Below are 16,348 nucleotides of genomic sequence, written 5' to 3' on the forward strand. Positions count from 1 at the left end.
GTTGCGTCCAGTGGGAACCAACCAAGCTTAAGTTTACACTGCCTAATTTTGATTTCTTTTGAAATACAAAATAAATGTGCGTCTATATTTAATACATGTCCTGCAGTAACAAGTATATCGATCATCATCACACAAAGGTTACCTACAGAGAACTAGCTGTTTAACCTCAAGTAAAAACGCATTTAGCTAATTAATAGCACTCTGCTGCCGTTCGCTTTTTGTTTATGAATCTGACACCGATTTCATATAAAGTGTCACAAATTAATCATACTCGCACTAAATTTCAGCGAATGACGTTATATTATTATTTTTTTGATTTATTTAATTGATTGAATTCAATCATTATTGACCAAATAATAGCGCATAAAATAACCTATTAGTTAATTAATTAGTTAATATTAAATAACTATTTATACCACGGAGGTAATAAATATATATTTTTTACCTCCATGTATTGTTATATCGTAGGCCTATATATAGCGTATCAAATAAATTGGTAAAAAGATTTTTGTTATAATATACAGTCGATGGTAATGAGGGCGCACTTAATTTCTAGGGTAGGTACAGTGGTAAAGTTCGGCGGGCATTATAATTTTTTTGTAGCCTAGAGAATGTTTATGTATTTTCTGGTTTTCTTTGTTGTGATATGACCCTTTCAACACAAGAAAGTGACGAGGACAATCAATACGTTTTGATTGCCAAAATTGATAATGCCAAAAATATATCAAACGTCCTAAAAGCAATTTTGTGTAAAGATAAAGAAGTAAGTATATCTAGCCTAGGCCTAGGCCTGCTAGTGCTAGGCTTACGTACGTAGCTAGCCTACCAGGCATAGTACTAGATAGGCCTGGGGCCTACGTTAACGTCTTTTAATATTTATTTAAAGTTAGGCCTATTTATAAATAGCCATAGCAATTTTTAATCCTACAAAAATAATAATCTCTTCACTTCATCACTCAGTTTTAAGTTAAGTAAGTATCACTCAGTACAGTTGCTTGCTTCTCTTGTTTGCTTTTGTTTGTTGTTGTAGGCCTGTGCCTAGGCCTAAATGTTCAAAATAGATTTATTAATATTTTATTTTTGTAGCTGGCAACAGTATTTGCAACTGAGAATGGATTGAAAGTTACGGTTGAAGATTCCAAATGCGTTCAAGCAAATGCATTTTTACAAGCAACAATCTTTCAAAGTTACATCATTCGGGAAGAGTCGGCTACATTCAAGATTAGTCTTAATGTTTTACAGGTAAAAGTTGGACAGAAGCACCACACTAACCTTGTATATTGATTTGTTCATCTACAGTAATGATATACCCAGAAGTATCTACAATCAATCATATTATTGTATTGCAACTTGGTTTAACAAATTATAGTTTAACAAATTATATATACATTTCTATATTATCCTTTCCTATTATCCTTCCACTAAAAAGTGAAGAAATATATAATATATATATATATATATTTTAATTTTTTCAGGAGTGTTTGACCATATTTGGTGGTGGATCATCTCAAGGATCGAACCCAGCACTTAAGATTTGTTATGCTGGTTATGGAAGCCCACTATTGCTTATGTGAGTGTATTTACACAATCTCCAAGTTTGTCAAAATATGCTTTTACTGATTTTTCTGGCTTGTTCTGTGGATGAATACAGTTGTATTTTATTGCCGTTTTTATTTTAATTCTGTATAGGTTGGAAGAAAATGGAGTACTGACTGATTGTAGTATAAAAACATTGGAGTCAGATGAGACGCTAGATTTCAACTTTACAAGTGCAAATGTCATTAACAAAATTATTATGAAGGTCACTGATTTATGTCTTTGATTAAAAACTACTTTCTACAAAATATGTCTATTATTCTAGTGTAGGCCTAGTTACTGTTTGTTGCAATGACTGCCTCGAGAATTAACATTAAGACAACTAAATATATGAAACTGTGTATGCACCACACACCATATGCATGAAAATTTGATAGCCAGTAGTGAAGCAGTAGCCTTCAACAATGAAGTTTGTTCCTAAATATAAGAACTAAATCATACTTTATTGCAGTGAAAAAAAGTTACTGCAGTAGCTGCATTAACTAATTTTGACATGGTCCCAAATTCATCTATATAATTAAAGTAAAGTATTTTATTCCCAGTCCCATTCCCATGTTTTTTAGATCTAAAAATCTAATAATCGTACAAAACTAAGCCTAGCTAGGCTAAGCCTAAAGACCGTCCACGAGAGGATATTTGACGCGAGCTACTTTTGAGTAGTGCATTGTTTCTCTCTTTTTATCATAATTTACCATAAAACATACCTTTAACAAGGAATGACCTGGTTTAATGTTTTTAAAGTTATATATGATATGCATTATTTTTACAAACCGTCAAAAATTGTAGGGAATATGGGCTTTAATTTTTTCAGTATGTTTGAATCTATGTGTAAAAAACAATACTGTATGTTTAGATCATTATTACATTTTTTACCATGTCATATTCAGATTAACAATTCTTATATTACAGTCGGAGTGTCTAAAAGAAGCTTTCCAAGAACTAGACATGACAAGCGAGGTACTAGAGATACTGTTGTCACCTGATAAGCCTCACTTCAGACTGACTACATACGGCGTGTCTGGAAGCGCTTTTGTAAGATTTTCTCTGTTTTTTTTTACAAAATCCCTAGCTTCATATTCTTTACAATTACCTTACATCCTCTGGTATAATCCCACCACCTCCACTCTATAACACAAAACCGGGCCAAATTTGAGTGGTAGGAATATACCAGGGAAAACCCTGGTGTTCAGGAAAAAAATGATTGGTAAGTATTGTAAAAACTCATCTGAACTGGCTAGAGAGAGGCCTACATCCAGACCAAAAGTCAATACTGGGACTATACCCAAGGATATGCCTGTATGTGAAATCAGACATAGAGTAGGGGGTGGGACTAGATCTGATTTGGGATTATACCTGAGAATATACGGTATTCTAATAATTTAAGTTGATTTGTTTCAATCTTAATATTGTAGATTGTATATTTTTGTATACATAAACATGCATTGCTACTCTGTATATTGAAGCAGTTGATAGTAATATACCTTAAGGAAGTATAGAAGCTTTTACACAGTTACCAATATCCATTACTGAGTAAAATGTAGAAAAATATTCATTACATAATTGCATACGCAACATAAAAATTCAGAAGTTACGTGCAGTGTACCAGTGTGGTCATTTATGCCTTAATTAACAATGCTATATAGTATTTGATATTAACTATAATATTTAAATTCCTCTTTCATAAATCAAAGTTCTTCCTTCTGCTCAGTCAATAATAAAGTTTAAAAAATAATGTTTAAAAAAATGATAACTTACTACAGTATTATATCTTAACAAAATTGACCAGGTTTTTAAAAAATTATTATTAATTATTATTATTATTTCTGCTGTATGAGTATTGAGTTTGTTTTAGGATGGTAGATAAAGGAGAAGTGATGAGTACAAAAGATAAATTGATGCATGTGTGTAGCCCAGTATACACTGTTGCGTTCCTTATCTGTAGGCATAAAGCTCCGTTTACACTATCAAACTAAAAAGATGTGATGTGCACAAATATGGTAGAGATATCATTATGTCCATATATGGGCACATCACATTTTTTTGTCACATAAGGTTTTCAAAAAGTATTCATTTTGGAAAATGGTTTCCAGTGAAGAATGTAAGTAACATGAAACTAAGACGTGTAAAGTATCAACAACCCAAATGCAGAGTTGAAAGATATAGAAAAAGTGCAATACCATACCTTATCTCGCTTCTAAATGAATAATCATTATATATCACCCAGTACAGCTATGCAATTCTTATTGGTCCTTTTTGGTGTTTTTTTTTTTTTTTTTTTCTATTTTAATATTTTAATGCTAAACTTGTTGAATGTTCCTGTATTGTATTTCTTGTGTAAATTGCCTCCTTTTTTATATATAATTATCATTGGTTTTATACTTTTATACAAATTTTAATATTGAGAAAATGTAAATATCTTTGTAATTCAGCTAAGGCTGCGATGATGATAGTGAAATAAATGAAATGAAATGAAAAAAAAAAAAAAAATAGTGTAGACGGAGGTTAACTGTAGGTCATCCTCCGTCTACCATCCCAAAACGAAAGCTCGCTATAATATAAGGTAACATTGACAAATTTACAAAGTGTAGCTCATTAATAAAAATATATTATGGTGGTTGTATTGATATGTAATGAGCGAAATAGTATTATAACTATAATGTAGGCAATTTCTTACATTTCAGTCTGATTTCCCAAGAGAGAGTGATCTGATAGAGTCATTTCAGTGCACTCAGACTCAGAGCAATAGGTGAGTGCAGATAAAGAACATAAAATAAACTGTACTCAGTTCAGGCTTAGTTATTGCCTTAACCAAGTTATTGACTAAGTTTACCCATTAAACCAACTTAAATAGGTGCTAATTCTTATCCATATCCCTAAAGCTCAAACTAGTTTGAAAAAAAAGTGTGATGTGCCCAAATGTGGTAGTGATATGCTTAAATATGGTAGTGATATGCTTAAATATGGTAGTGATATGCTTAAATATGGTAGTGATATGACATCATCATGTCCATATATGGGCACATTACATTGCATAAATTGTTACAACTTGTAGGTTTGATCTCCCGATTGATTACATGTTTTCATACACTCATACCATGAGAAATCTTGAGAGAAAGCATAGTTGCACGCTATTTGATTACTATGATTGGTCAGTTTAATACCAGGGCAATATATGTGCGCGCAGTAACATCTCAGAACAAACAAAAAAACAGGCCTCTAATCGGTGTGTTTTTCTGTGAATATTTTCCTCAAAATTGTCTTTTGTCTATTGAAACTTGATTACAAGTTGTTACTTTTTTTTTCGGTGTGAAAAGGTTTTAAGCCTGAACATTGTGGAATGTAGAAAAACATGTTTTAGTGTATACCTAGCTAGAATTGCCTCAAGTGTTGTTAATATCTTTATATACCACCACCAGCTTCGGATTATTTTTGAAAGTTTAGTTATGACATGCCATGTGTGCCAAAATATTTGTTTACGAATAATATTAGCTGAATCGCTGTCTAGATTAACCTATAGCATACATGTTGGAAAAGGTTTAGTTGTCTGTTGCATAGACAATTTCAATAAATTGAGATAATGTAAAGAATTACCATCAAATAATCTCAGTTACTTACTATTAATTATCACATTAAATTACTCTATCACTAATCTAAAACTATTTCTCAAACCGTGTTACAACTGAAATCTTGATTTCCATTACAGGAATTTAGTGGTTACTTAATATGCCATTGCTTTACACTATAAAGCACTTGTTAATGTAAAACCAAAGACAAATCAGATTACAATTGTCAAAGTTATAGAGTTGAAACAATATATCTGCTTTATATCTGTAGGTTTATGGGTATACAGTAAATTGCAATGCAGTTTATGGTGTAAATTAACCTCACTCACTTCTACAAATCCGATGTTTCCTTTCTTCTTCTTTAGGAGAAAACTTCGTAGTTGAAGGCTTCTCCTCCACTGGCTATATATGTTGCAATTTCTATACATACAGTGTGACGCATACAAACTTAAATAATAGTTTTAAAGATGTATTATCCCCCAAAAACATGAAAAATGAAGATTAATTAAATCAGACTTTGAATATGTTATTTTGTGGTTTTAATAAAGTTTATCACTTCCGTAGAAAAAAAAATAATGTTTTCACTTAAAAAATGACAAAATAAATGGTTAAATTCAATCAAAAACCCATTGGCTGGCAGCCAATTTTACCATGTTTTGCTTTAAATTACAGTTTTTTCAGGTAAATACATTTTTTTTTTCGATCCAATTTTTGGTCAAAGTGGATAACTATTATGTTACATTAGAATGGCATATTTGGCAAAAATGTTGTTCAGAATTATTTTTTCAGGGGGACAATACATCCATCATAATTTATCACTATGTACAATCCCTTAAACATAGTCTCCAAGAACTCCCCATCATTTAAATATAGAGATCATTTTAGCAGTGGGTGGGATAGAAATTGTAAATTATTTATGTACGTATATGTGTTTGTGATTATCCATCCCCACACTCTTGTGTAAGTGTATGTGTGCACTTATAATCATCATCAGTTACGCCTTTCGTCTCGTCATTGAGACAATGATGTTTTCCACTGTTTCATACCATTTTACTCTGTTATGGACAGGATTGTTTTCTTAAATTTTCTATTTCCTTTTGAACTTCCATGATCCATGTAGATTTTGATCTTCCTCGTGCACTTTATATCAATTAATTGTTTTTTTTACTAGTCTTAATTAAAGCTTATCTAGTTTCTCCATCATGTCAACAACCTTACATGAATTATCAAATAAATTGAAATACTGTAGTTGAAAATATTCCTCGGGCTTGTTTTGCAATGACAAACAGTGGATAGCAATTCATAGTAGAACATTTTCCCAAGGCTATATTCAGTAGGGATAAATGTTGTCACGCATGAGTAAATTTCTTGTGAATATAACATTTCTTAAAACATCATTACATATTTTTGTCTGTATAAGCATTATCTCTACCCAAGGAGTAGAGTTATGTATTCAAAGAAAATCAAAGGCCGATTTTAGCAGGTCAAATAACTTGAAGAGCAAAGTCTATAAAATAAAATTCGCAGAAAAAAGGAATTTATAGAGGTGATCAATTACATAAAGGTATCTTATGACGTTAACGCTGTTAATTGTGTTGTAATAAATGCTGTGTCAGTGTGTAGTACATTTTTCTCCTTCATGAGTATACATTACTAAAGCTGTCTACACTATCAATCTTTATGTGACAAAAACATGTGATGTGCTCATATATGGACATGATGATGTCATATCACTACCATATTTAAGCATATCACTACCATATTTGGGTACATCACACCTTTTTGTCAAACTAGTTTGAAAGTATAGACAGAGCTTTAATTATTTCATGTGAGCTAAACAAATATTAGTTTTTTATGTTAATTTTAATGAAATGAAGCTTAATGAACTAGTTAATTGTATGTGCTAATTCTTATGATCCTATCAATAAAACAAAATCAGAATAGAGACATGCCTCGGAGAACAATCGGTAGAGGGCGCTGCAACCCATAGCCATAAGATCAGGAAAGGTTAAGGCACTCCTTCATCATTTTGGTGGTAGAATAAGTATTCTCTTTGACTGGAGGACCATTAGGCTTTTGTGAACCTAACAAAACCGAGTGCATCTTTCAAAAGAGTAGGACTACCTCGGTGTTCTAATACATCACAGCCCTGTCAAAGAGAGGGCTGAAGGAGTGGCGATCCATACATTACAAGATGATTCAGATCATTTGGAATACATCCATTTCTTAAGCTTTGTCTACGCTATCAAACTATAGTTTGACAAAAACGTGTGATGTGCCTAAATATGACATCATCATGGGCACATCACATTTTTTTTGTCACATAAAGTTTGATAATGTAGACAGAGCTTTACTATATATAAAATATTTAATGATATAATATAATTCTTATGTAAAACATTTTCACCACATATTTTAGATACAAATTGACGTTACTAAAGCCATCCGTTAAAGCATTAATGGTGTCGTGTAAAGTGTCAATCCGGACAGACCACCGTGGTTTTCTGTCATTGCAGTACATGATACAAAATGATGATGGCCAAATCTCATTCGTTGAATATTATGTAAGTATTAATTAATATTATTAAGATCACTCTTTAAAATCATACTATAAGGCAGTTATTTGTGCCATAAAGGCTAAGAGCGTAACCCTTCCAGTGTAGCAAACTGTGCATGTCATATTTTAAATGTATTTTAACTCCAAGCTTTTAACTAAATAAAATAATGTGTCGATTAATACTTCTTTTTTTTTGATAAAGTGTCAATTACTTTTATTTTTTTTAAATAAAGTGTCAATTATTATTATTATTTATTTTCAGTGTGCCCCTGATGAAGAGAGTGTTGAAGATGACTGAAAATGAAGATTATTTTTATGTGGAGAGGTATCTTCATCCAGCTAGAGGACATGAACATGCAGATTCTGAATTGGAGCTTTTTGTTAAAGATGCATGAAATAGAATGAACAATGTGCCTATTGTATGCTGTTATTGAATATACTTTATACATGTATATTATTATATGTTAGCTACACAATTTGATATTATACTCAGTGGTGTAAGAGTGGCCACTCCTAGAGACTCTCCAACGCTGGGTGGTTGCATTGGACTGCTCATGCTCTGGGGCCCATGGGTTTAGCCAGTAAGCGCTCATAGCCGCCACGCCACTGATTATACTATACAGTGTAATACTGCTTTTTATATCTTTTCCTGTTATGTTACACAAGCAAATATAAAAATTTGTGCCAATTCATCAAAAGTAAGAAGATGACAAACAGATAAGACGATTACACAGTAAATATGTTGATAATAAATTGCTAGATTGCAATCAAACAAGGTACTTTATGATAACACTTTCTGAGTAATGCAGCTTATGTTATGAATGATGTGGTACTGTTGCAAATCTGTATAAGCGCCGATCATTATGAATAAAAGTTCAATATACCTTACCATGGTGAGTCAGGCTGGGCATGATGAACATTTCAGAATTTATTATTAGCTGCAAAATTCTTCTGGTGATTCAATTTATTTCCAACATACAGGATAATAAATACAATGAAGAACCATGTGTGATTCCGAACTAGAGGAAAAGATGGTGGGAATCTTTAAGGGGAGGGAGGAAGACCTGCACGCACAAGTAACAATCGTCCCGTCTTTCTCATCCATTTTCGAGCGCTGGCCGCCATGGCCAGACTCGTGGGGGTGGCAACTTTCACGGTCCCCGACAAAAAGGGGAGGAAGCGGCGTCCTGACCCAGTGCCAGCAACCCCGTCCCTACCGTGCGCGTTTGACACACATTTCCATCCTGACCAGTTATTTTCTGCCCTGGGGCTGCCGCCAATTTACCAGCTATGCCGGGAAAGGGAGGCAGACCCTGTCAAGCCAGTGGACCCAAAGGTCACTGTTTTGGGGCCTAATCGCGGTCTTCTGTGATCCACCCACTTACCTGTCCCCTAGGGAGATTAATCTAATACAGGCCCCGTCCCACAACCATGTGTCGATTGAGCTGCACCTGACGAGCATGGTATTGCCGGGAGAGTTTGCAGCATTTCGGGGGTTGGCCCAGAACCTGAGGGTTCGGGCACTGGGAGAGGTGAGGCTGTACCATCACCGACTGGCCCCGACAAGATCAGCTCCTGGAGCGGATATTGCGTGAGTGTTTCTGTCCCCTGCGCCATCACGTGCTGACCTTGGGGGGTGGGGAGAGAGATGGTGTACGGGATTGGACCAGTATTCTTGTATACAAGACAAGGAGAAAAGACTATAATTTTTTTTTTTTCAAATTATTTATTAAAAGTACTTTTAACAACCACCATACTTGGTATTAACTTTGCAGTGAGTTATGTTTGTTTAAACCTGAGACAACATTGTCTCAGTTTAAACTAACTTATTGTTACATTGATAACACGGCTACTAATACTAAAAAATATTGCATTTACCATTGACTGGGTGGTGTACATAAATAACAAAATACTTGCTAACAATAATGTTTAAAAAAATAATTTATGGGCATTTAAAAGAAGCATACGATCTTAATAATATATTCTAGGTTGCCCTTGTTATTGTTTATTACAGTGATCTTATTAAAAAATAAAAATGATAGTATTTTTGCTTTTTTCCAACCCCTAATAATTAAGCCTTATTTAGAAGTTCTATAGGCTAGAAGTTAGTAGCCAAGCCTAGAAGTGTTTATATTTAACAGTTACACATTTTAATTACTGTGTATGACCAAGTATTATAGTCCCATGGGGCCTGTGTATGAAATTTAGTGAAAATTAGGGGGTGGGAAAATAGTGTTTTTTACTCAAATAATAGTACTTTGCTACTCCTAATTAAGCCTTATTTAGGCTAGTAGTTAGCCAAGTCTAGTAATGTTTATATTAAAGAGTTACACATTTCAATTACTGTGTATGACCGAGTATAGTCCCATGGGCCTGTGTATGAAATTTAGTGAAAATTAGGGGGTGGGAAAATACTTGCATTACCAGTGGAATTTAGCCTAAATTAAGGGATGAGATTATATTCAAGCATAGGATTATACTATGTTTATATATGGTGTAATTGGGAAACAAATATTTTAAAAATGATACACCAACGTAGATGAAAGACGTCTTTACCTAACTTAAGTACATGTTCAATGTAAATACCCCGAGATGAGCAGTAAAGCTTCACAATCTTATAATACTGTACAAAACAAATGAGACACCAAAACACACATTTTCACGTAAATCAAAGGCAATTGAAACTTTGAAAGCATAAGTGTGAGGCAGTGGTAATGTTAAGTCGAGCCTAAACAATTCTGCTGCAAATATTGTTAATAATATTTAAAGAATTTTACATAAAATAAATATTTAAATTTAAAAAAAGTGATTAGTAAACCAGACTAAACCATTTAAACCTAAGGTAAGTATTGGAATTTGCTATAAAAGCAATGTTAAATTACTCAAAAGTTACTTTTTGTCCCAAAGTTTCCCTCTTAATAGGGGTTCTACTGTTATTTTACTGTAGCAGTCAAATTTACCAAAAATACCAAAACTTGTCCAAAACCGTAACATCTTACCAGTTTCTTAGCCACCGATTATCATATGCTGGTTATTTATTTGACCCTAAAATATGGAAATATTTTGTTTATCTCAAAGCCGTAGCGAGAGGTTAAACACACGAGGCAAAGATGCTTTAAATATAATTATATAAAATATGACTATCTCTGCTGGGGAATTGGGGTGGGTAGTGAAAATTGACAAGGTGAGCACCATGTCTGCCTCATGCTGGTTACGGCCCTGCATCTTCTAGGAAAAATGTAAATTACCCTGAAATTGTAGCTGTTATTTAAACAAAACAACAAATTTATGCATAAATCCAGGGATAGTATTAATATGACCCAAACAAATAAAAACACTTTTATCGTCATCATAATCTTTATACTAGTGACTTTGCATGGCTCGTACTTCCATAAATTAGACGCATCACGCTTTAGAATTTGATGTTTAGGCCCATCACATGCAGCTGCTCAGTAGGAATTCTGTTTATGTTTTTGAAATACCTTAGTATTTTAAACATGTTAATTAAATAGTTAATTAATTAAATAGTTAAAGCTGTTTTATAAAAACAAATCATAATACAGTAATTGTTTAAGTTTAATTAAAATTATTTTCCCTCCAGATTATTCCTCTAAATCAAAAATTTCCCCCAGCAAATTGTTTTTAATCAGGGTATAAACTGATATGGAATCAAATCATAATATTGTACAGTATTGTAAAAAAAAGTTTAAATAAAATTAATTTTTCCTTCAGATTTTTCCTCCAAATCAAAAATTTACCCAAAAAATTATGTTTTTAATGAGGATGCAAGTTTATATTGAATCAACAAAATAAAAAATGGTTAATTTGCATAAATCTTCTGTTGCACTGTACGAAAAATATATGAATATTGATATGAGTATGTGTTCAAGGTGGGAGATCTAATTAAAAACAAAAAAACAACCAACAAATGATATTTCCCAGTTTCAATGAATTTCCTCCGCTTAAAGGAGTCACAAACAGTATTTAAAATTTTGGTTTTTATCAAATACAACAAATATAAAGACACACACTTACATAAATCTGGTCTCAAAGTCGACACAGACAAAACAACGAAGGAATGAAAAGACCAATTGCAATTAAAATGGGAAATAGAAGACTACTTTCGTTTGATGAATAAGGATCTACTGTTTTTGGACCTGAGGGTATGTTTGAAGGAATTTTAGTATTTTGTTTTCTTTCTTCTGTTCTTTCATCATCGTCTTCGTCCTCATCGTCGTCAAATGAGCCTAAATTGTCTTCTTTTCCTGGTATGGGGGGCAGTTTGGGCACATCTGAAAAACAAGGTAGTACAACATAGTTTGATTTTGTTAATAGTCAACCGATTCTCAGTTCTGTATCTCCACATATGACAATATTGTCCAGTATCATAAGAAAATTCCATAATACTGTACACATGTGATTCCTGTATCATAGAATCATCTATGATACAGGTGGCACATGTGATTCTTGTATCATAGAAGGTTAGCATCTATGATACAGTATCACATGTGAAACACATGAGATGCTGTATCACAGAATTTGCCTGGATACATTCATGTAAAGTACAGAGAATTGTCTGCAATGGTTCATGTCATTGTAATTGTATCTTGATAGTTTATTATTTCTTACAGTCCGTGCTTGAATGGTTTTGGCATATATCAAATACTTATACTTTTGGCATATAATATTTATCTGTTTTTCTCTTAGCAATAACAGAATACAGATGTGCAATTATGCCTTTATTAACGCATTATGGTAGTTTCATGATCACTAAGTAACTCTCATATCTCTATAACTGCCAGGCCACATGATTTGATTATTTCATGTCATTGTTTTGTATCAATAATACTCACCGTCCTCCGTTCCTTTCATTACGACGATTGCATTAATTTTAGGGTTATCATAGATGCCCTAAAAGGAAAAAAATACATTGTAATTTGTAAGTTTACCAAAACATGGTCAAAATAGCTGTTTTATATAATTAGTTCATTAAAATTGTGTGAATTTTCATCAATACAAAGCAAGAAAATCTCCCATTGCCAACAAAACAGACAATATGACAAGAGAACGCAGACAAAGAAGTAAAGCTCTGTCTACACAAACAAGTTTGCCTAAATAGAGTAGTGATTATGACATCATCATGTCCATATATGGGCACACCACAGTTTTTTGTGACATAAAGTTTGATAGTGTAGACAAAGCTTTACATTCAAGAGTCAAAGTATTTATTCTAAAATGGGATAATTACAATGATAATGACATTTCAATCAATGAACATTTTAAGAATTAAGAAACCTGAAACGAAGAGTCTATAGAAGGATTACACGCTTCACTGAACACATTCTTTCCATTGGAAAAAAACCATGGAATTAGTAACTCTTCTGTGGACAAATTGAATGTTAGTGTGTACTAAAGTACTCTGTGGCAGTGTAAGAGAGTGCAAGGTACAGTTTAATTCTGACAAAAATCATTGAGAAGGAAATAAACTAAAATAATAGTATGCTTTATTTTAAAAATGTATAGGCCTTGTTTTAATCTTATAATCTGCATAATGTTGTTATGTATCGAGGATTCAACAAATCAAATCGAAAGTCAAACAATTAAATGAACTAAATACTTTTATGGAAAGAAACAAAAACAATATGAAACCAAGTAATGTTGATTATTGATACTGTGAAATGTTATTACTATTGTTTTGTTTAAATGTACAACAAAGTAAGCACTATACCTAAAGTACATAACTATTATTACATATAAAACAATATAATACTGTTTTATTAAATTAATAAGAGAGAAGCCTAGATTAGTGATAGCACACTGCTTTCCTCTACAGTAACTACAAAATATAGCAAAAGTCCAACAATAAAAATTATACACATTTTAAATTACACAAACCGAAAGTGATGTTTACATGGACAAACCAACATTTTCCCCATGACGCCCCAAAAATGAATGGTGAGGTATGCATAGGCGTACTTGCTCACCTGAGACGATACCACAATCTTGGAGGTGTGGATTTTATTAATTTTCGAGTTATGTTCTCCTTTGGTGGTGAAAGGCCTTAGTCTGTTTATCCAGGTAAGCAAAGCACGAAATAGACTACATACCTTAACAAATTCGACTGAAAGTGAGCTTCCAATGGTTGAAGCTTCCCCCTTCACTGTTAATTTACCCTTGCTAACTGAGAATGGAATGATTTCATCGTGTGCGGTACCTCTGCCAACCTTGTTGTAAATATCTAGATCTGTCACAATATTATGTTGTCCGTTCATTCGAACGTTAAACACCTGTTGAAAAATAATAAACAATTAAGATTAACAAAAAGCTAGTCAACCCGCCGAATACAGGACACTCTTGTACAGCGCTGGCCTTATATCTGTTTTTAATACTAAAAAAAGAATTTGGAACCTTTTGGAACCTTTTGGACTTCAAGAAAAGTTTGATTTTGGGAGAATTGAGTATTATTGAATGTCGTCATTCTAGATGTCGGATTTTCTCGACATTGGTGGCTGGATGACGTTTTCGATTGTCGGATTTTCTCGACATTGGTAACATGTTCAAAAAAATTTAGAATTAATGCTTTTGAATTTTGGCACGTTTAAGAACAGTACACATACTATAGTTCAGCTACTACGGAACTGCATGTCTAGGTAAGGTATAAAAATGGAATATTGCTGGGTTAAAATTAAGACAAAAAATAAAACAATTTGAGTCTGGGAATTAACATACTGTTAATAAATAAAAAGTTGACATGATGAGTTCAATATCTTGGCTATAAGCTATATTGATATTTAACAAGCTATATTGATATTTAACAAGCTGTAAAATATACTGGTATTTTTTGTTAATTATACCAGTCTTAAATTTGTGGTTTGTGTTACAATTCCGATTAATCTGTTCATTCTAAAGCTCTATCTACACTATCAAACTTTATGTGACAAAAAAAATATGATGTGCCCATATAATACGGCCATGATGATGTCATATCACTACCATATTTGGGCAAATCACAAACTAGTTTGATAGTGTAGACAGAGCTTTAGAACAAATTCAACATCGAAAACAAAGCTACTTTTTACTGTAATTTGTGTAAAATTATCTGCAGCTGAAATATTAATTAAATAATTAGATACCTGAGATGCATTATAGTTTACAATTTACTATCCTAGTTAATTATTGAATCTACGAATTATTTTGTTTGAACAATTGACAAACAAGTGATTAAATTATAAAGCTGCCAACCACATTATCAAAAGATTGCAGATGTTTGAACAAATTGAAAATAAACAGAAATTTATTTGAATAAATTAAGTCTCATTTGAAATATTAAAATTAACTATTATTAACTAAAAAAGCCCATTTTCATATTGTTTTCTAAGACACAAAAAAGTTAATTTAAGTTTTTTTTCTGAAAACTAATATGTTATAACTAATAGTTTAATTGATAAACATATGGATGAAATGTACTACAGTATGATATGAGTGATATGATACACTTGGGAGTGTTATTGCAATATTGGGTGATTTCATAGGGAAGTAAATTGATAATTAATATTGTGAACATTCAGATGGCACATTTAATTTTATATTTAATTCTACACAGCATGATTGTAAATTACTAGAATATAATTGTATGTTTAATTAATCAAATAAATTCACTTTAAATCATACATTTATGTTGCAATTTAGTTTTTTAACTGCAGCTGTGTTAAAAGAGAAAGAAATTAATAACATTTTCATTAATCAATAACAATAAAAGAAAAATTAAATATGTTTTATTACTTTTATTTACTTTTTTTAATACAGTTTGATACTGCAAAAGGCATAGAATATTGGGAGAATAAGGTTTATCGCAAATAGCGTGCGCGACGAGTATGTACGTGATTTGTTGTTTTTACGTACGCGTCATGACGTTTGCTCCCAAACCCTTCCAATCCCAGCATGCATTGTGAAATGATGTTCATCGTGAATTCAAGCTATTTGCGATAAACCTTATGTCATGAAGACTCACATAGGCCTACATTAAAGAACTGCTAAAAAGGTATATTTTTATATACAGCTAGCTAGTATGGTATACTATTACTATAATGTATAAAATTAATAATTATTAATATTATTTATTTTTATTATTTACCTTTTGCATTGATGCTGCAAAATAAACTTCACAAAACTTTAAAATAAGAACATAACGGCCATCCTCTTTTAGAGGAATATCATAGCCAAATGTTTCATCGTGGTATCGCTCTGTTTGATACAAAATCATATCTTCAGGCCTCACTCGACTTATCTGCATATTTCGACCGTAGTCCGATACTATACCGGTTGAGAGCGTGTCTTCGTTGTATCGAATGCCGTTCTCATCTGTGTGAGCCTGGCCTCCAGAATTTACTGCAAATATTACCTTTCCTATAGCTAAAACCTGACATAATAATAAACATTGCAACAATATGCAAAACATTATTTGCATATTATGACCCATCTTACAAGTATAATAAACAAAATTAACAAGATAACAGTGAGTGTTTACGTCGAGAAATCCACCGGTCGGTCGCGAATCAGATTAGGCCACACAACACATGTAAGGTTAAAGGTGAAATAAACAATTTAAAAAGTTTTTACTTATAAAAGATAA

The 16,348-nt window shown here is 32.4% G+C and overlaps 2 protein-coding genes across 3 annotated transcripts; one reads left to right on the forward strand and one right to left on the reverse strand.

Moving 5' to 3' along the window:
* The first annotated feature begins 572 nt into the window (after positions 1-572).
* LOC144835843 (cell cycle checkpoint protein RAD1-like) lies at positions 573-8,495 on the forward strand. 2 transcript variants are annotated; one of them, XM_078690958.1, is made up of 8 exons: positions 573-763; positions 1,087-1,242; positions 1,476-1,570; positions 1,690-1,801; positions 2,506-2,628; positions 4,278-4,342; positions 7,579-7,723; positions 7,979-8,495. In XM_078690958.1, the coding sequence occupies exons 1-8, from the start codon at positions 647-649 to the stop codon at positions 8,012-8,014; spliced, it is 849 nt and encodes a 282-aa protein (XP_078547084.1). In that variant the 5' UTR covers positions 573-646; the 3' UTR covers positions 8,015-8,495. The 2 variants fall into 2 exon arrangements, with proteins under 2 accessions (XP_078547084.1, XP_078547085.1); XM_078690959.1 differs by lacking the exon at positions 7,579-7,723.
* Positions 8,496-9,422: 927 nt separating this feature from the next.
* On the reverse strand, positions 9,423-16,277 carry LOC144835787 (malectin-A-like). Its single transcript, XM_078690872.1, has 4 exons — positions 15,851-16,277; positions 13,824-14,003; positions 12,570-12,627; positions 9,423-12,008 (listed from the first exon to the last, which is right to left on the reverse strand). Exons 1-4 carry the CDS (start codon positions 16,193-16,195, stop codon positions 11,764-11,766), a joined length of 828 nt encoding a protein of 275 aa, XP_078546998.1. The 5' UTR covers positions 16,196-16,277; the 3' UTR covers positions 9,423-11,763.
* Between the last annotated feature and the right edge of the window lie 71 nt (positions 16,278-16,348).

Source organism: Antedon bifida, chromosome 2 (genome assembly GCF_963402885.1).
Source record: "Antedon bifida chromosome 2, ecAntBifi1.1, whole genome shotgun sequence".
NCBI lineage: Eukaryota > Metazoa > Echinodermata > Crinoidea > Comatulida > Antedonidae > Antedon > Antedon bifida.

Coding starts and splice junctions, on each gene's coding strand:
- LOC144835843 (XM_078690958.1), top strand. CDS start 647: ATGACCCTTTCAACACAAGAAAGTGACGAGGACAATCAATACGTTTTG. Junction 1,243..1,475: donor TTAGTCTTAATGTTTTACAG/GTAAAAGTTGGA, acceptor TAATTTTTTCAG/GAGTGTTTGACCATATTTGG. Junction 7,724..7,978: donor TCTCATTCGTTGAATATTAT/GTAAGTATTAAT, acceptor ATTTATTTTCAG/TGTGCCCCTGATGAAGAGAG.
- LOC144835787 (XM_078690872.1), bottom strand. CDS start 16,195: ATGGGTCATAATATGCAAATAATGTTTTGCATATTGTTGCAATGTTTA. Junction 14,004..15,850: donor TTGCAGCATCAATGCAAAAG/GTAAATAATAAA, acceptor ATTTTTCAACAG/GTGTTTAACGTTCGAATGAA. Junction 12,009..12,569: donor AATGAAAGGAACGGAGGACG/GTGAGTATTATT, acceptor CTTGTTTTTCAG/ATGTGCCCAAACTGCCCCCC.